General features: G+C 42.6%; 1 protein-coding gene across 5 annotated transcripts in view; it reads right to left on the bottom strand.

The window, feature by feature from the left end:
* Nucleotides 1-21,419, bottom strand: part of Cadps (calcium dependent secretion activator) — a 449,091-nt gene that overhangs the window by 122,976 nt on the left and 304,696 nt on the right. For all 5 annotated transcript variants that reach the window (XM_057770611.1, XM_057770615.1, XM_057770612.1 and 2 more), the window contains exons 12-13: nucleotides 14,695-14,831; nucleotides 11,333-11,520 (exon numbers count right to left, since the gene is read on the bottom strand). In XM_057770611.1, the coding sequence (XP_057626594.1) occupies nucleotides 11,333-11,520; nucleotides 14,695-14,831 (325 nt within the window). The remainder of the gene's footprint in view (nucleotides 1-11,332; nucleotides 11,521-14,694; nucleotides 14,832-21,419) is intronic.

Here is a 21,419-nt window from a genome sequence, read left to right as displayed (position 1 = left end):
AATGCCTGTCAGGTTGTCTTTGATAACATCTCGTTATTTCCATTACAAGCTTGAATTTCATTCAGTTCTGGCTATTGAATTTTGGTTATGCCAAAACTAGTTTGCTAATGTACTAAACACGTGTAATTGGCATGTACACCCCCATATTTGACTGGGGGAAAAGGAAGCCATTCAAACAATTTCACGTTTAGCAGGAAATTAACACAGAGAGAAACCGGGGCCATTAGATGTAGTTGACAATGAACATAGAGGCCTAGACATCACAACCAGCAACAGGGATGTCCCAGAGATATTTGTCACCTTTAGTGATTTATTTACTTTTTTGTTTGTTTATTTTTTGGTGCTACTGAGGACTGAACAGGGCCTTATGAATGTCCGGCAAACATTCTATTACTGACATCTCCAAATATGTTCTGAATTCCAAGATGAACTTGTCTGTGAATCAAGGCATTCATTCCTTGCCCAAGAAGCCTTGTTGGACTCAGCATTTTGGTTTGAGCCCGAGACGATAAAACAACTGAATGATGAGATGTGTTTCACCTTCTTAGCTAATTCTCACAAATGTAAACTGTGCTTTGAATCTAGCCTTTCGCACTGGGCATGCGTGTTAAGGCAATCAGAGGACTCCGACTTCCCGATGGCCTCTTCACGAGAGCTGGGAACACTGTGGACGGCAGGATGGAAACCAAGTAAACGTGTACTGCTGTAGCCACAAAACAAATGAGCCTCATTGAGTTGGCAAAGCTCTCCTTCAGGCTTCACCTGCAGAATCAGGTCATAAGATCCTGTATGGTCTCAACAGCAAATGTAGATTTTTTTTTTAACTGCCAGATCTGTAATATTACGGTGTTGTTGGTGACAGGGACAAGTGTCTGAGAGACTTGGTGAGAGACCCACTAGGGATCAGTTTGTTAAAGACCAGAAAGCTTAACAGTAGTAGTAGTTATGAAGTCACTTTAGTGTGACCGGAGATAATTATTTTCTAAAATTCTGTGAATCATCATTTTCTTTTCTACTGAGTTCCGTAATTCACCGGTAATGGTTCACATGTGGAGCACTCAGGAAACAACCTGTGTCAAAGATTGTGAGGGAGTGCTCTTTTCCTTTATAAAGTATTTTTGTTTTTTAATATTGTGTGTGTGTGGAGAGAGAGAGAGAGAGAGAGAGAGAGAGAGAGAGAGAGAACAGAGAGAACAGAGAGAACAGAGAGAACAGAGAGACAGGGAAATAGAGAGAGAACAGGCACGCATGTGCTATGGTGTGTGTGTGAAGAACAAATGACAACTTTTGGAGAGTCAGTTCTGTCCTTCACTGTGGGTTCTTGGGATTGAATTTATGTTGTCAGGCATGCGAGGTGAGCACTTTGGTCCCTTAAGCCATCTTGCTGGCCTAGGAGCTGTGTTTTCTCCTGAAGCTATATATACTTTCGCAGGGTTATGGTTCTCAACCTTGACCATGTTTTAGCATCAGCTGGAGGCCTTGTGGCAATTCAGGCAGTGTGGCTCTACCAGTTCTTGAATTGGTAGGTTTTGGAGGGGGCCTGAGAATCTGCATTTCTAATGGGTTTTGTGGTGCCACTGCTCTGGGAATCATGCTAAGAATCACTGATACACGCATATGCACACACATGTACACACACACACACATGTACACACACACACACACACACACACAGAGTAACCAAGACCAAAATGAAACCTCAATGGAGGCTCTTCCAGGGGGGTCTGGAAGGATGCTTTTGTTTTGGTTCACAGTTTTTTGTTTTGTTTTGTTCTTTTGTATGTGGATGATGGATGCTAGCTGAGTGTCATCTTTAGTGTTGTTTATCCTTTGAGACAGAGTCTCTCCCTGAACCTGGGATTAGTCAGTTTAGGGGGACTAGTTGGCCAATCAGCAAGCCCCAGGGAATTTTTCTGTCTCCAGTTTCCCAGTGCTGGCCAGCTTTGCTTCCCCAGCCTGCTTCATTGGCGGAGCCACTTCCCCAACCCCTTGATCGGATGCCTTTGATCCAGGTTCTTAACTCCCCTAAGACCGAGATGGACTTGAAAACAGAGACGGTGTTAGAGGAACACTGCCCTTTTCTGAGTTGATCTTCCCCTCCAAAAGAGCCATTTGCACTTTCTACTGCGTCAGGAAAACAATGGTGATTGCAAAGCAAGGCACAATAGGAGTGTGGAACTACTGTCTCACCAACAACAGTCTTTTACAACTTCCCCCACCCTCCCAGAAACAAGGGAAATGTTCTTTAATTTTCAATACTTAATGACTCATAAAGGAGAAAAGGCAAGATTTTTAAGCTTTTCATTCAAAAGTCCCAATCTGGGATATGACTTCTTTCAGAATGAAAGGCCAGGAACCTGGATGCCCCTCTTTCTCACACATGACTGTACATCTTCCTCACTAGCTTCTGACTCTTCAGGTCCCCGCTGCCTCAATAACTGCCCTGGACATGGGGAAAGGAAAAACAGATGGACTCCATTATTAATGCCTTTTATTAATGCCTTGAAGGCAGCTCCTACGTTGCTCAGACACTGCACATCTCAGCTGCCGGATCCCCTGATCTTTCAGCAGGAAGTGAGCAAGGCAAGAGGAGAAGAAGCAGGTGGGATGCACTGATCTTAGCAGCTGGGTCTTGACCACACTGTTTTCATAGGCTAGGAACTCTGGATGCCTGACTTTACCTACGCTCTGACAGCTGTGAGCCAATCATTCTGCAGCCGAGGCTGAGCCGGTGGCTGTTTTGAAAGCTTGCAGGTCATTCAGATGCAGAAGCAGGGCTCTGATTGAATCCCATCCTTCTCTAACTCCTCAATTCCATTCCCTTTTCTTTTCTTCACTCACAGTGTAAGTTTGCAAAGGACACAGTATCTCCTTTTCTGTGTCTCTGGCTTAAAGAGAAGCTGGGAAGCCTCTGAATGATGCTTCAGGGACACATACACACATCTGTGCATTTGTGTGCAAACACAGGCACACACCAAGATAAACAGCCCCTGGCCTCTGGTTCCACCTAACTGCACATGGGCTAACCTCACTTCTTGTATCTTATGGTCCTGGAGACTTGAGACAACACGCAGGCCAAGCGTAGTCCATCTTTGGAGCTTTGCCGAAGACCGGAAGCTATCCCACCTGCAGGCCATCGCTGGAGCCAGAAGTGGGTCTCTGCGGCCATGGCAGACTATATTGCATCTGACACAGCCGGCGTCTCTGGAATCTACCTTTCAAGTTTTCGGCAAACCATTTTCTCACTGTCCTTCACAAAGCTGACATTCGCGGCAGCACGATAGGAAAGATGTCACGTCGGCTGCTCTTCAACTTCTTGTCACCGTGGTTAGTGCCAGTTCTGTCATCTTCGCTCTCCTCATAGCCCCCCATCTTGAGCCATGTCACAAATAATAATGCATCCAGGACTGCATCTTCCTCCTTTTCCAACTTTGCTTTCTCTCGAATCAAACCCACCAAGCCCAGCAGTCATCCGTTATGTAAACGAAAGTTGCCAGTTATGTAAACTGTTTCCCCCTCATCAAGCTAAAGATGATTCATTAATGCACGTTGGAGAATTAATTCAATATTATGATGTCCTGGGCTTGTAATACAAACATCTTGATACTTGAAATTCCCCAGGCATTCCAGTCAACCCCGTTTTCTGTCGGGAACCGACAGACCTCTCCAAGGCAGTGAAATTGTCACCACAGCCCAGGTAGGCACCAGATTTCTAGCATTCAATCATCCTCCAGGCACGGCTCTACACATCACACTAAAATCTGGGTTGCAAAACACTTTCAAAGGTAAGATGCCTTTTCAAGAAAAGTCGGAATGAAAAATTAATTCAAAGTGTACGGCGACGGATGTCTTCCGAGAGTACATCCACTTGGTGATTAAGTACCAAATCCAGGTGTAAAAGGAAACATATGAGTTCACCAGAAGAGGAAGGAGCGTCTGGTCCACAGCTCTGCCTGCAGCCAGCTTTCAGCCTCCAATCAGTACCAACAAGGGATAAAACTCCAGTTGAAGAGGAATAGACTTCCATCTCCAAATGCAAATGTCCACATATGCCGGTGCAGGCACTGTAAACACGATATATTCTCTCTCTCCAAATGGATGCATGCCTGCAGACCGCATTATGGATCCTTGAAAATGTCCTTAAACAAGCACGATAGCTGCATCTTGCTTGCTACTAAATTGTTCCAGCCTCGAGCCACGAGCACTTAAAGGGCCAGAGCAGGGCAAAGTATGTTAGGCATTCCTTACCATGTTTCCTACATAGGACAGCTATTCCAGATACATGGAGAATCTTTGACTTAAAATATATATTTATAAAATCTGACAGCTCTTCATCCTTCCAGGTTTCTGAGTGCTATCCTTGAATTGGATTTGAGTGAGTGGAATATTTTCCTTTGTTTCTTCTGGGTACTTAATAGATACAAATTCAAAACTGCACCAAAAGCAACAGCCACTCGGAGGAGATACCCCTGTCTCCCTGCTTGTTCCTCTAATGGTGTCTATAATCCCAGGTTAATTATAATTTACAATTAGGACTTTCATATCCCATAGCCACTGTTTCATTATGAAAGCTAGCCTTACCCCTTCCCTGTCCCTTTCCTTCCAGCTCATGCCTTTTTTTTAATTATGCCCCGACGCCCTGGGGCTCAGAGACGCTGCTAAAACAAATATATCAAAGTTGTTGTCTGTAGGACAGGAAGAAAAACAAACAGTTCCTACGCCATTGCAAGTAGCCATTGTATCCTCTGGGGTTGGCTAATAGGAATTTCACAAAAGAGACTTGGGGAGAGCAAGTATTCCAAAGAAGCCTTTCTAACTGGTTTGCAGTTTATCCGAATCAGAAGTCATGACTCAACAATATAGAGGTTTCGCTCTACCTATTATACAAGCAGGGGGCTGGTTGAGATGCAACCCTTTCTCAACAGTAGCCAGGAATATAAATGCTATCGGAATGTGGGTATGAAGAAACCAAAGATGCCTGAAGAAATTACGAAATATAACAAAGCATGTATTTCCCCAAGAAAGGGACAAACCTCCCACACCAGAACTTTATAACTTCTTCTCTCGGAGGAGGAAGAGAAGAAGTGTGTTCCGTCATTGTGAGACGAACATTGAGAAGCTTTGGGTTTGACATTGAGGACCCTAAGTCAGACTTCAAAGTGGTCACAGCAGTAATATGGGTGGCCGTTTGATATCACATCCATGTTCAAAGGGTGCGTCCCATGGACTTATGTCCATGTACATATATGTACAGGTGGTTCCAGCGAACCGAGGATGAGGACACACGTGGAATTTGAGGTAAGAGCTATCAATGGCACGGGTTTCGCAAGACTTCATGCTCTTCGTACAGGAGCAAGCTTCCTTCATGAAGACGCTCACACGGTTTCAATGAGGGTGGCAAATCCACAGTGAATTTTTCCTTGGTCATGTGGGATGCTTGCTTTTCTTTGAAACTTGTCTGTAATTTACCCTCTCCCTATGACGATTGCTTCCTCTTAGGTAAAGCTGGCAGTGTAGGATTTAGGGATGCCTCATTCATGCACAAGGACAACACCTATCCAGACCTAGAGTAAAGCAGAGACATGTTCGTGTTCATAAATGGAGCATCAAGTCTGTATGTCACACGAGATGAAGAATATAGATCACTGTTAGAGCCCCACCCATACCTGTATGTTATGTAAATCACTGTGTTCAGAGCTCTGTAAGGCAGATCCATACCTACTTATGTAGATTTTTGGGGAGAAGAATTAAAATGTACTAAACACAATGGTATGTGTATGAAAATAGATAGAAATAGAGTTGAAAGAAAGAAAAATTACATGTAACTCAATGTAAGGCAAATAGTCACCGAAAACAAACAATAAATTAAAAGAAAAAGAAACCACCACCACATGACACGGAGTGAGGCAAGGACACCATAAATAAGCCAACTGTTATAGTAAGTGGGAGAGAAGATAGAGACCTCTGCTATAACAGCGGCATTGAAAAGAAACTGAAATGGAAATACGTGAGAGCATTGACTGGGCCAGGAATCACGATTTGTTACATGCTCTTAGAGAAGGGGGAGTTCACGCGATGGCTGATCAGCTTCTGTCTCGGGCAAGTTGGGGGCTGATTTAGGACGAATGGAGAGGGAGTTCCAATCCGAACCCACAGGATGCAAATGGCTCTGTCGATCAATAGAAACTTGACTTTGAACACATCCCCGCAGAAGATCTTTGGATGCGTTTTCAGAGATGGTTTCGGATTTGTGCCCTCTTACATCTGCCTGCAGGCTCATTAATCTATGCAGCGAGCTGTGGATTGAGGCGGTTGGCATTATGGATTTGTTAATTGCTGATACAATGTACTTTCTATGCAGGCCATATGTGAAAAGCAGCAGTGGCATTCAAGAAATGTTAAATAATAATGTAAATGAGAAAAATTTCCAATCTCAATCATAAAGGGATCCAAGGAACATTGACGCAACTTGCAATCATCGGAGCTGTTTGATTGCCTTGTCACTGTGGGACAGTGACCAAAGTGACGCTAATCTAAATGTCATCTAGAAAGAATACTAAAAATATTATGGTGAAAATTAAGTACTGCAACCTTAGGAGCTAATTTAAAAAACGAGAAGATATAGCAATTTGCATCTGTGGATTTTACGATCGCCAAATGCAACCGGCTGAACACTCACATTTTCTTTTCGTTCCCTCGCTCTGTTGAGAAACTGGGTTTAGTTCTAAAGAGTTGGCCCAAACTTATAGCCATTCAGTGAGGCTAAAACTTTCACATGTACCAGAAGCACGTGAGCTGTTCGATTCATCATATTCAATTGTTTCATTATTTCACTTTTAAAGGTTCAGGTAGGAATTCCCCAGAAGACTTTTGACTGCAAATTGGGTTCATTCCCCTGCCTCAGGCAGTTCAAATGTACAGGAATCAAACAGCCAAGACCTTGCCTAGATAAGATCTAAAATCAGAATAATGGGTGAGGGGGTATCAGGTGTGCTCCATGGCTCCATGCAAGAACTGCGGAATTATTTGAAGGTAGGACCCTGTACTTGTACTTTGGCAGATTCTCTTTTGCCGCCCGTGTGTACCCCTGAGTGTGAAAACCACTGCTTCTATGGAACAACACAAGTTATACTCAGGCACAGGGTCTATGTGAAAAAAAAATAACAAATTCAAGGAAAAAGTGACCATTTTATCCCATCATTTGGAAATATGATTTAAAACAAGACTCCTTGACCTCAGTATTACTGTCGTTTGAGGCTATGCCTGCCTGGGCGTTGCTGGTATAATAATATTTTTATGTCAGTCAAAAATATATCCAGGCCTCACCAAAAATCTTCTGTAGGGAAAATTCACCATACTTAATCCTGTCAGGCACACAGGGAAGATCCCACTGGGATCCTTCTATGCTAGGAAACGGGCTTCAGTCCAGAGACTTTCAGTGGGGACTATTGGCTCTCTGTTCTACGTGGTTGAGGAGAGGGTCCAAAAGCAGAACTTTGGACAGCTGCCATGGGGGCTTCAGAGACCCTGCAGAGACCTCTTCAGAGACTCTCCCAGCATGGTGATATGATAAGTTGCTGGTTTCCGGCAGGTAGGCATGGACACCAGAACAAAACACAAACAGGAACTATGCCTTACCTCCACTCTTATTTACTGCCAGGAGGGAGATGAGTGATCAAGGGGTACTTGGTTTTCTTTGATGGTCCCTATTCGCTAAGCATATTATGACGAACTGCTAGAAAGAAAATGTTTCCATGCCAATCGGCTCTTCCTGTAAATTAATTGCATACTAGGGCTTAGAAATGGTAATGGATAAATGAACGTTGATGCATACAGGATCCTTGTCTGTTACTTTATGTAACTTGGACAAGCATGACCAGAATTCCAGGCAAGGAAAGGTAAAAAGAAGTACATAAGAAAATATTGGAAATACTGAGTAAATGTGGTCTTTAAGGTACCATTTTTCCAATTAAAGCATTGCAGAAGGTCAAGAAACAGGATAAATTGAACAACAGTTTAGGACTTCATGCTTTGAAGATGACCTCACTGTATAAGTGGCTCTACTGTATTGTGTGAGAGAGCCTTCTTTTGGTCCTGGCCACCCAGCTAGCTTACACCCAAAATAATCACAAAGAAATTATATTAATTAAATTACTGTCTGACCCATTATCTCTAGCCTATTATTGGCTAGCTCTCACATCTTGATTCAACCCATTTCTAATCATCTGTGTAGCACCACGAGGTCGTGGCTTACCAGGAAGGATTCTAACCAGCGTCAGTCTCAGGCAGGAGCTTCATGGCATCTGCCACTCTGCCCTTCTTTCCAGCATTCAGTTCTGTCTACTCCGCCTACCTAAGTTCCTGTCCTATAAAAAGGCCAAGGCAGTTTCTTTATTCAACCAATGAAAGCAACACATAGACAGAAGGACCTCCTACACCATTACTGAGAACCATTGATTTGGTGATTACCATAACTCTCTATTTCAGATGGGTTTCTTTTTAACAGGTTGTGGATATTAGGAGGATTTATTTAAGAAAATAGATTCATGATAAATGTATAGGCCTATTTGATGTTAACCCATCTTATTTGCCCCTTGAACATAGTTTTAAAATTACAAAGCATAGCTTGTTTATTCTGAATGACTTGTAAGGTATCAGATCACTAAAGGATAGGATGACCCAAAGAAAAACAAACAAACAAAAAGAAATTAATCTGACTCATGGTTCTATTTGCATATTGGTAGGTTAGATTTTCAAATGTAAAGATATTCTAAAAATCATCAAACACCTGACTCAAATTACCAATATACCAGATTTTGTCCATTTCTAAGATCTTTTATGAAAAACTGCACCTTTGAAAGCCTTTAAAGGATAGGGTTAAGACATGCATAGAACCCACTGTTCACAAAGGTGTTCATGGTGGTGTGAATACAGGCACAGGGATAGGACAAAGGGGGCTGAAAACACAAGCCAATACACATATGGCTTCTTACCTTTTTTGTTCTTGACTTGGGTGGATTTTGGACTCTTTTCTCTTTTTTGATTCTCTTCGTGGCTCTTTTTTAGCCTCTGGTTCAGGAGAAGATGGAGTTTTGCCCCCTTGAAAGTCTGGGTTTGGTAGCCGCCCACTAAGACACACATGCATTTGTTGACTTTTGCAAGGGAGCAGTTGTATAAGACATGCATAGATGATGGCCAGTCATAGAAGAAGCAAGAGTACACATACATGCACACACACATGCAAACAAAAAGAAAGAAAAAAAAGGATGCATCAAAAAGCAATGGCAAATGCATTCAAACTAAAATAATAAGCAAAAGAGATGCAAAACGCATAAGGAAAATCAGAACTGAAAAGAAAATAAGAAATCCAAAACTGTTCCCACGACAAGATGTATAAACCTAACTGTGAATCAAGTGGCAGTCTTACAATATGAAACCCAGACAATGTGTATCATAATTCATGATGATGTTTACCAGGGAGTTTACAAAAACATTTCATTATTTTATAACACTTTCTTCTTCAGTAACATATGTAGAATACAGTGTGACAACCCAGAGAATATAATGCAACTTCTTTCTCTCTCTCCCTCCATAAAGAATTCAATCCAAGAGGCTGTAACAGATAGTCATCAAAGTGTACATATTTATAAATATCAGAATTATGCATGCTCCAACCCAGGTATCAGAGTCTTCATGAATATCTTTCATGCAAATCAAAGGTGTCTTGGGTTATGGAGCCAGAACAATAGGAGCTGAAGATAATTTTGCTGTCTGTTAAAATATTCAAGGCTACAATGTTATTGTTATCCAGCTCTAAATGATAGAGTTGCATTTCATAAAAGTCTGTCGGTACTGGAGACAGGAAAAGCACAAAACAAATCCCACAGACATTTCAGGGCTGTGTGGCTTGCAAAGATGAAGAAGGCTGACACAACCCTGGCTTCAAAGCCAGGTATCCTGGGCTGCATTCTTCCCCATGTGGATTTCCCCAGAGTGACAACTTGCTCATCTGAGGTTTGTTTTCCAGAGCCACCCAGCTGTCTTCTGCTGCCTCCCCTGGCTGTCGGCGGGGATGCTTTGGAATATTGTAGACTTGTCTTTATACTAACGTGTGGCTACATACATTGAGATGGTAAGCTGGCTGTGGCAGTGTGGAAATTTATTCCATGCCTCTAGAGCCAAATGGCAATGTTCTTAAATTATTTGCTTCTTTGCATTATTCAGAACATGGATTTCTCCCCCCCCCCCCCAACCAGGAGCTCTCCAGTCTAAAGAAATAGAATGCTTAGCACAGATTCAGGAGACTTGACATTCTGGTCTTGTCTATGAAACCTACAAAATGAGGGGGTTGGCTAGATTGTTATCGCCAAAGTTCTTCCCGCCTCTGAGGAGATATTCTAAGTGTTCCTGGCATGTTGGCTTCCAGCTTCACCTATCTTCCTTCAGTTCTAGCAATTCGCTTGGCTTCCTTCTTTGCAGGACAGTAGTACATGCTGTTCCTTTTGCCTGGATCCACTCAACTCCTACACACGCTTCAGTTCCCGGCTCTAGCATCATTTCCTTGGGGAGGTCCCCGCTGACATTCTGCCACTCCATCTGAGTCATGTTACTGATTGAATTCTACCCAGAATTTAATTCCTTCTCTTAACGTATCTTCTATGATCTGGTGTCTAGGTCTTATTTTATTTTATTTTTTTAATTATGTATACAAGGGTCAAACCAGAGCCTGGCACTAGGCAAGCATCAAACACTCCTGAAAAGAACGATAGGACCAACAAGGACAAAGGAGTGATCAGTTTCTTGCCAAGTTCCAGGCATTTTGCTCGGTTCTTCATGTTCACAAGTGTCTCTCAACCCCATGACAATACTGTCATTCCCATTCTATAGATCAGGAAACTGTAGTTTGGGGGATTCAATTATCAACCGGGGTCCCGGTAGAAAGAAATAAAACAGTAAACAAATAACCAGCAATGATTAGTACCCAGACTGAGTTACTTCAGGGGCTCCACTAGAAGTTATTTCTTTACAGTTGCTTAAGGAAAGGAAACTAAATTAGCACTCCTCTCTCTGTGTCTGTCTGTCTCCCTCCTTCCCTCCCTCCCTCCCTCTCTTCCTCCCTCCCTCCCTCTCTCTTTCTCTCTCTCTCCCACTTATTTATTCATTCTCCTTCTCTCTCTCTCTCTCTCTCTCTCTCTCTCTCTCTCTCTCTCTCTCTCTCTCTCAGCATGTATCATTGGGTAAATAAGGATAGATAGTCAGTTAGGGTTGATAGTTAAAGTCACAAACCCCTGAAAGTTTCTTATTAATTAAATACCTCCAGACCCATGCTTACCTGTTCCCGTGGACGTGGGATGCACAGAAGGCAAAGCTGTAGTGGAGAAGTGTGGGGTCAATCATGGCGCCATTTTCTGCCCGTTCCAGCAAGTCTCTAAGGTAGCAGAGATGCCGATGACATCCTCGGACTCCATTTCGAGCGCAATACTCATCTAATACAAACACCTGGCCAGGACTGAACCAGCCCTGGAGGGGAATAAAGGAAAGGCTTTCTTTTAAATATAAGTTGCTTTCTGGAGAGCTGCTAGTATCAGGAGTGGCTGGAGGAAGGGACTGAAAAACCGGCTAGCGTTAACTCTTTTGATGGCATGCCAGCTGCTGGGCCAGCACACTGGCGATGCTCTGTTTATCCCTCCCAGCAGACGGTCCTGGAAGATGCTGTCATCCCTACTTTCCAGGTGGGTAAGTTAACTGAGTTCAGGGACGATGTGGGATTTCCTTGTAATTGCTATTGCTTTAAAAGCAAAACAGCATGCTTCCAGGAAAAGAGAATGACCAGGGCTCCAACATTGACTTTAGAGGAGAATTGGGGGGAAGCTGAGGCGGAGTCTGACAAGGGAAAATTGTGATATAAATGCCTTGGTATTGACAGAAACTTTCAGCTAAGCCTTCTAGTAAGCTAGTGAGGTAGATGGGACAAGCGCATCTTGTTTTTCTCCACAACAAGGGAATCTGGATCAGGATGCTGGCTCTAACCCAGCTCTGTCTACTCCATGTCCTCTATTCCCTATCCTCAGGCATCAAAGAAACCTTAAGCTGGTTTACATAAAGACTAAACTTTGTAAATCTCTACACCTTAGAAGAATTTCTCAGTACATTTTAAGATGAAGGCAATAACAGTACCCCAAAGACTGAGAGTAAGTTTTCCAAGAACGCATCTGATTTGATCGAACGAAAAAAGAAATTTCTCACAACTTGGTTTATGGCTCTGTCCCCGCCCCTGTAATTATTTGTTTCCTTGTATTTATTTGCTCACCATGAGCCCAGCCAAAGTTTGCTATAAAAGAGGATCCAGATGGAGTCTCTGATGATAATTCAGTGGCAGAATGAATAGAGACCACTGCCTCTGTTTCGTAATTAGAAAGACAGGTCGTTAGAAAGGCCACGTGACTGGTATTGCTGATCGATGTGGACAGAGTCTAAAATCAAACGATATTGTCTCATTTCTATGACACCTAAAGCAATAATAAATTGTTATTCTAAGTAGGGCTTTCTAAATTGGAAATTTGGGCTCTTTTAAATATCAACTTCCCTTTACTTTGAGGGTCTCCTGGGAGTTGTGTTCTGAGCATTACTGCCGCTTGGGGTAGAAGGGGCAGGAGGGAAAAGTGGTGGGGGAGGCCAGAGGAGTGCGGGAGAGAGGCCTTCGCCGTGCTCTAATTGTGATTAGTGATTGGGGATCTTCGATTGACAACACGCCGCTCAGCGATGCCTCCAACGAAAGACGGCATCTTTGCTATTTCAAATTATAAGTTACTGCGGAGGGCGGGAGAGAGTAGTCGAGGCAGTGGGCTGCCCCTATAGGCAACTTCTTTGCCACTCCATCTGCTACCCCAAATGCTAAATCTTAGAGACAACACTGCTGTGAAAGATTAAAATATATTTTCTACGACTCAGATGACACCAAGTCTTTTGTAGATGCCAAAATAGCTGCTTTGAAAAGAGTTGAAGAAATATCAATTAGGAACTGAGTCGGAGACACAGAAAAATTTATGTATCCCTGCTGGTCGGTCTCCAAAACCAACTGAAAAAAAAAAGACTGTAATAATGAGAAAAATGAAATATATAGAGATAGGGGATAAGGTCCTTTAAATTTCTGTTATTTTTCTGGAATTCTGGCTTTAATTAATAGATCCAGGTACATAAACGAGGAAGAGAATTGCTCTGGGTAACTCACAATTATTATTTTTTCATTTTAGACTATATTTTAAGCCTATACTGATTGATGGCATGAACATTTCATTTCTGGTTTAATCTTTTGAGGGCATTTTTGAATTCTTCTTTATGGTACATTTCAGGATAAAAAAATTGTTTTCAAACACTGATAAGAATAAAAGTCTTAAAAATTATACATCTTACAATGTCCTCGAGTAAGCAAAATGCTCTGGAAAAGGGGGTGATAATGTTCATGTACACCCTCATGACCTTCGTAAATGTCATCAGAGATAGATGATAACAGGAAATCATCTGAGAAAAATGGCCTTGCAATGTAAGGCAAGTGTTTTTTGTTTATTTTTTTTTTAAGTCAATGTAGTATTCCTTTCGAATCTGGTAAAGTCAGAGGCTCCAGTGAAGCGATTCTCAACATGAGATAACGTGTCATATCATGAGATACGAGCCATAGATTAATAAGCTATCCCACAGAACTTTACTTCTATTTTTGAGATGATTTTACCCTCTTAAAAAAACATATTGCACCTTCAAGCACCAAAAAGGGGAACTTAAAATAATCATTCAGAATAAGGGTTTATGCTAATGTCAGTTAATTATATAATGTTAATATTACATAAATCTATTAACTTCCATGTTTGAAGCCAAGGACAAGAATTGCCCTCTGTACAAATCATTTGACCATTTTCTCCTTTCCTGTCTACAGTGGGATTAATAATATTTACTTTTAAGATACAAAGTAATAATTTATAATCTGCAGACAGAAATGAAGTTAAGTCTTTGTTATGGCTTGGGGCTTGATAATTGAAAACCAAAATTATGTTTTCAAAAATTGGATAAATATGTAACAGCAGTCCTTAAACTGAACTAATTTGACTTCTAGTTTAAAATGGATTTTAGGGAGTGTAAATAGCTGGGCTTCTAAACATCTACTGCACCTTTAAATTTTTCTCTTTAAGGGTGAAGAAGGTTCTGCCTTTGAGAAAAAAAAAAAGTGCTACCCAAATAAACAAAGCCAAATGCATTAGGCGCATGGAGAGTGGAGAGCATTAGCAACGACTTGGGTCTTTAGAAGTGACACAAACAATGCATGCCTTAATGAGCTAGGGGTACCAGGTATAGGATAGAGAGGGCAGGGCATCTTAAACCCCATGACAATCAGGCAAATTTTATAAGTTTATCGCGAGCAGGTGCCAAGCTCATCCACCCTTTTAGAAAGATTTCTGGTGTAGCAGCTGAAAAGGGGGAAGCTAAGATGGGGTGGCTGGGAATTTGGCTGTATCTCTTGAGAGCACTTCCTCCGACTCAGATTGATTCCTGGGTAAATAAAACTATCGCCATGCAGGAAATTGAAGACGCGTTTGTAATTGTTAAGGGGATTTTGTACGGGAGCAGGAGAGCTCCGACCTAAAGGTAGAGTTTTCAAAAATTTCATTTTCTCAATTGCCGTAGATCAAAGGATATACTTGCCAGGCAAGAATAGGAATCGTTAAGTCTGTGATCCAAAGTCAGTCGCTGCACCATCTCAAAGAGGGAAGCGTGGTCAAAGTTACAGGGGTTGGAAGAGATAAATTCATCCATGCCGTGCTTTTGAGCTCTGTCTGCATCTGTTCATTTACACATGTAGAGAGAGACACAGTTTAGAGAAACACATCACGCTTTTTTGACATTTCAGACTCATAGGATTTACTAGGCATTGTGAACATCAGCTGCCTCCCTGCTGCCCCCCAATACCCCCAAGATAATCTCTGACCCACCCCCATTGTCAACTTGCATCAGTTACTGGTGAGTTTACTGCATTTAGGCAAAAATATATTGGCATCAACATGTTTATCAAATGGTCACAATTCCAGTGCCTCCGTGTTGCTCTTCACAACTACAGATGAGACCGGTAACTTCGCCTGCATTTCACCAAACACTGAAAGCAGATCGGATCTTTGCTGATAGCGGTCTAGCTAGCTTTGCAGGTTTGTAAAAGACTCTGCCATTCCAGTGGTTGTGTCTAGAGCAATTTCTCAGTGCTTACTGGAGTTATCTGGAAAAGGGCTTATGCTGGTTTTCAGCGGAGTGACAATATTTGTGTCAACCCCTTCCAAATTTTCATTGCCAATTCGGTGTCATGAAAGGTTTGATTCCCCAACCCTTCAAAATTAAAAGTCTTTCTTTTCTTTCTTTTCTTTTTTTTTTAAAGGTTGAAACCAGGAGAGGAAGTTAAATGAGAGTTTAGTGCTGGAGAGGCAAGGATGTTTGTTGCCTTGTGGGGCACATACTCCATTAGCAAAGCTTATAAAAGAGACAAACAGAAACTGCCCTCTGAGGGCTGCGGTCTGCCACTTAGTGTGAGCTAATAGTCTCCGTGTATTCACGCTTTTTCGTACAGGGTGAAGGCTGTAGGCAAAACCTCCTAAGGGCTAACTAATTAATCTCAACGTGTAACTAAAATAGACTAGCCTTCGCTGGCAAAATAACTCAGAGAATTCAGCTCGAGTGCCACCTGGAAAATCCTAAAGAGGGAGGAACGATGGTCTCTTTTATGGTGAGGAGGTCAGCTCACTGTTTATCATTCTCTCTTTTGCTACCCAGACTACAAATCTCAGAGCAAAATCAAGCAAGATCTTACTTATCTCCTCGCATGCAGCGTTTTACTGGGTTCCAGGGACCTGCCAGGAGCCAGCAAAATAATCAGGGCAAAGGAAAAATTGATTTCTGACTTGAGAGGGTGTTTGAATAATATTTTCCTATATGGCCTCTCTTCCAGGAAGGTTTTTTTTTCCCCTTTTCCCCTCCCATGCTTAGGGTATGTCTGTGAGCTTGGTTTGTGTGACTTTAGCACCCTGATTTATTTCTCAGTGACTTTAGCGATCCTTAGAGCAGAAAGGCATGTCTTGTCAGCGTCTACCCTGCCCAGTGTAGGATTTTTAAAGTCTTTGACATTTTTGCCTAGGACTACTGAGTGGTCAATTTTTCCATAAGATGTGTTGTTTATGCCCAAGACTCCCAGAAGCGATGTCTCTAGAAGGCAAGTTGAAAAATAAGGTTTTAACAGACTGACTGCTCCATTCAAACGATAAAGCAAAGGCTTTTGGGAAAGATATTACATGTGAAGAAATGTTATGTGAGAGGATCCCAAGAGCACTCCTTGCTGTGTTCTATACCTCAGGTGCATTCTTGGGGAAGGGCTTTGAACTTGAGGTTGGTGCATGGCCTAAGGGCTTTCTTCTGCTTTAGGATCTCAGGACAATGGAGCCTGGGAGGCGGAACTGGCTGCTTCTGGGTGTGAATATGCTATTTGTGACCAAGACAAGTAACTATCTTACGCTTGTCCCTGCTGGTGAAAAGACCCTCGCAACAACTGGACAGCTCTTCTCTGCCTCTCCCGCTAAAAGCTGCCCTCTCTCTATCCTCAGAGTCCCGGAGCAACTTAATTCAGGAAGAAGCAGGAGTGGGGTGCGCTTGAATTGCTCATCCTGTTACATCCCCATGAGCCACATCCACCCCCCTGCCTCCCAATTTTAACAGATAGATCAGGCAGCTTGGCTAGCGTCAGATTCTTGCTCTTGGATTTCTCGGCAGAGGCTGTAAGCTGAAAAATCGGCCAGGGCCTTCCTTCCTTTGCCAGTTTGGCTCAGCTACTTCACCGCTCTTCAATACAACCCCGGTCATTCAGCTTGGAGAGAAGGGGGCTCTTGTATAGCTGTTAAAATATGGCATGGGTTTCAAGTGTCATACTCCTTTGTTATTTGAACCTCTCGAATACTTGGCTGTTGACCTGTTTTGCTTTTCTGGCCACTCAGGAAATGGTCTGAAGAGACAATTTGGCCCTCTAGACAGACCTGTACACCGATAGCCTCCCCGTCTCTAACCTGTCACAGGGCCCCTAGGAATCTGGGTGACTGTGCTAATTGCTGGCTGTGAGCGCAACTAGAAAATGGCTTCCTTTCCCAACAGTCTGAAGCAGGCTTATAGAAAACTTGAGTAAAATCCATGTTTTCCCTTTTTAACAATTAACTCAAAGAATAAACCTTCATTTCCTTCGTGGTTGTCTCTTCTTTGTCCTAGTCTACATGGAGAATGATACAGAATTGGAATTAATGTGGCTTGGAGGTAAGTGTGTGTGTGTGTATGAGTGTGTGTGTGTGAGTGTGTGTGTGTATGAGTGTGTGTGTGAGTGTGTGTGTGTGAGAGAGAGTGTGTGAGAGTGTGTGTGTATATGTGTGTGTATGTGTGTGAGTGTGTGTGTATTGTGTGTGTGTATATGTGTGTGAATGTGTGTATATGTGTGTGTGCTTGCATGTGGAAGCCAGAAGTTGACACTGAGTCCTAGTTGCTCTCAACCTTATTTGTTTTGAGACAAAGTCTCTCACTAAGTCTGGAGCTCACTGAGTCAGCAAAACTGGCTGCCCAGGCAGTCTCAGACCCTCCTATCGCTGCTGTGACTGACTCTTCTGTGTGTGATGGGGATCTGAACTCGGGTCCTCAGGCTTGCGTGGCTAGTACTTTAGCCATCTCTCCAGCATCTGGCCTCCATCTTTAAATGGTAGCCATGTGCTGGTGGGATTGTTTAATCTCTGAACCTCAGTTTCCTGATATGGCAGATGAGCCGACTTTTCTGTCTCCTCTCTGCCATTTTGGACTGCAGTTTAGTGATCTTCAGGATCTTTGCAAACCTATACCTAAGGGATGGTGCATAATGGAGAGGGGCTTCAGCAAGTAAGATAACATTAACACGTGCTTAGGACTAGAGACCTTGTCTAGAAGACTTCTACGGGTGGCTGACTCTCAGCACCAGTTCGAGCAGTTTCCCCTATCTTATATTCTGAAAAGGAAAGAAGAACGCTAACTTGAGGCATCAAATCAAAACATCTGAACCTTAAGGAGGGATTCTAGAATTTTCTGTCCTTTACTACATTCCCAGGATCCAGAAAAACAAAAACAAAACCCCAGAATACAGGTAGTGCTTGGTGCACAGTTGTCAAAATACTGTGTTTATTTTATCAAAGTAAATAAACCCATGCTTTCAGTATGTGTCGTCTATTTATTTTAAATTACATTTGTTTATTCTCTCTGTGTGTGTGTGTGTGTGTGTGTGTGTGTGCGCACTCACTCGTGTATGTGTGCAGCCTGACACGGCATGCATATTGAATTTAGAAGACAGCTTTAGGGAACTGGGCCTCTCCTTTCATGATGTGGGTCCTGGGGATCAAACTCAGGCTGCCAGGCTTGTCGGCAAGACCCTTTACGTACTGAGTCATCTCTTCTGCCCAATGTCTTCTAGGTATTGATTTTGTGGAATACTGTTACGCTAAACTCACAATTGATCTGTTACTTAGAAGAGCAGAGAATTCAGCAGAGGGTTGGGGTGGGATTCCTAATAACCAGATTGAAGGTTGGAACACCAGTTTGTGGTATGTGGTATGTGCAAGTATTTAATGTTTCTTAATAGACTCCTTATCCTCATTTATGAATAAAGGTAGCATTTGCAGACTGTCATAGAGTTGTTGACAGGATCTAGCAAATGTCCTGACATACAGTAAGCACTCAATAGATGTTCCCTAGGAGTAAACAGGCAGGCTTCTTAGATCTTGCAAAGCCAGATTGCATTCAGCTGTTAGCGAGCCAAAGGTGCCTCTGTATTTATAGTCAATAGTCCATACCTTCTTGTTTCTTTATATTTTAGGAAACTATCAACCCATCCCTGTCTCCCCTCTTTAGAATTCTGCCTTGTCCCTACATAACTGATTCCTACAGTCTGCCTGGCTTGTATGGGTTCCGTTCCGATTTCTCTGGTGTCAGGATACATACACACCACAGAAGCTCTGAGCGGGTAATGTGTCTCTTGAGAACTTTCATGACCTGTTGTTTCCTTGCTAGCCTCTGCAGGAACCAGGTCCTTAGCAGGTGGCTATTAATGGAGAGAGTGACTCTGACACCTCCATTCCAGGCAACTCCCCGCTAGCTTTATTAAGGAGACACACACATGGGAATTCAGATGGCTTCTCTCAAATCCAAAAGCAGGAACATGTGCTCTTAGGGGGAAAATCGTCGAGAAGGAAACAGAATTCTAGGTGCAGGTGCCTTTGGATACCATTCAGATTGTCTGCCTGTGTCTCCATACAAGTCGAGGACCATATGCATTACATATGTTGTCTATGTTAAAATAAAACACTGCAGTGGTCCAGCTGTTCCAAATTCTGTTTCAAAGAGCTTGTGGGCGCTTCCCAAGCAACACCACATAATCATCCTTGCACTGTCCCAGACTGTTCTCCTGCAGCACGGAACACGAAAAACAAGCGCTCTTCGCAACTCCGTTTCCCTTTGCACAAACAATGAGAACTGGAGGGGGGGGGTAAAGAAAAAGAAAACTCCAAGGTTGACATCACTGAGGGAAAACAGTCCAGAGAAAAAGTTTTAGAAAGTCGCTTCCTGAACTCAGGACACTGGGGTTACTTCCTTTGCCAATGTTTGGTGGGTGTCAAGAGAATGAAAATGAGTCTGAGTGTTAGCGTGAACAAAATGGCGCCAGGAAGCCAGCGTACCTCTCTAAAATTCCAGCGAGGTTTGGAACGCTGTTTGCTCTGGGAATTACATACTAACCCTGTTTGTTGCTGTAGCTACTGATATGAAAGAGTTAGAGAAAGAAACCTAGAATTTTGTAGATTTTCAGCACTAACTTTAACCTTTCCCAGCCTTGGTTTCAAAGTTATCTCCAAGTCCTTATTGGTCTGCGAGGGACGGAAATGCTCTAAATGGGCCATGTGGTTTCATAGGTTACATGACTAGGGTGTACACCAACACACCTTTCAAAGGATGCTAACAGTCCAATTTGTGAGGCTTAGCTGTGTAAGGGTGTTTTAAGTCCTCTGTGGTGTGGGCTAGGGAACTGGCTTCAAGTTAGACATAGATGAATTGAGTTGACATTTGGTACCTCTATAGCTTTAAGAATCTTCCATCCTACCAGTGACGTTGGTTAACAGAGACAGCCTGAGGGACCCCGGCTTTATCAGCAGGTGTTGCTTACAGGTGGATCCTCATGAAAACCTTTACCTGAAGTTGGCCTAGAAAGAAACTGCAGTTTGACATTTAAGGAGTGTTTTAAAAACACTGTTTCCTACCGTGCAATCATTTTATGGACTTCATCTCCTCATTCAATCTCCTTTATTGAAATTCATGTAACGACTCCCCAAGAGACTCCCTGACATTTATGGTACTCTTTAGTTGGTTATGATGTCTGGGTTCAATTCAAGGTTGATAGTCTCTTTCTTTTTTCCTCATATGACTAGAAAAATAAGTAAGTTTTCGTAGTATCTTATATTAACAGAAAATAAATTTACATGATCTTATTTCAGAAACTGTATCTTAGATACATTTACAGTGTATTCCAAATAAATACATTTTTCTTGAATGCATAGTATAGTTTTTAAATTTTGAATTTAAAAGATTTTCCCACTGTTATTACCACAGCCAGGGATTAGAACAAAGGGCAGATAAATATCTTTATTTTGTGATGCTATACTTTGGAGCTCTTCATGGGCAAATGAGAAAGAATTCTTTTGCTAAACATAACAATGGCCGCTTATTCATACATTGTCTAAGAGGGCTCTTTTCTGTCAGGAAACCACACTATGATAAACTCGGGGTAGAGATTCTATTTCTGAAATTTAGAGCACACCCAGGGCTCTTGTTGCTCCTGATAGGAGCTAGAGGCAAGAGGAGAGCTAATGTAACTGGAAAGTCATCTGGGAGCCCAAACTGTAAATTAAAAGGTGACTTTGTATCTTTCTTGTATGGAGACTGTGCGCATGTCATATCTGCTTGACAGTGCAGGAGTGGACGCATGGTTTGGACAATAACGAGCAATGACAGCAGTTCAGCCTCATCAGGAGACAATGAGAGAACGAAATGACAATGACTGATGGCAGCTGGCTGTTTACAGATTTTTCTACAAGAGCTTTCCTTGCTACAGTCAAGGAAGTAGGGAATACTGTGCCCAGCACGAGACTGGCCCTGCCATGCCTGCTGTCCTGAGGCACACAGTGGACCACTTGTCTGGGAGACAACTTCACTTCTTTTTGATTTCTCTGGCTAGATTAATCTCATGGTGAAGGACCGAGAGAGGATGGTGTCTTTGGAGGCCAAGGGTCACGTGGCAGTTTTAAATTACCATGGCAAAACACTCAAGGGGCGGGGGTAAACAC

The sequence above is a fragment of the Chionomys nivalis genome, chromosome 5, assembly GCF_950005125.1.
Source record: "Chionomys nivalis chromosome 5, mChiNiv1.1, whole genome shotgun sequence".
NCBI lineage: Eukaryota > Metazoa > Chordata > Mammalia > Rodentia > Cricetidae > Chionomys > Chionomys nivalis.
The sequence above is the reverse complement of the archived record's forward strand: the minus strand, read 5'-3'. Positions and strand labels throughout refer to the sequence as shown.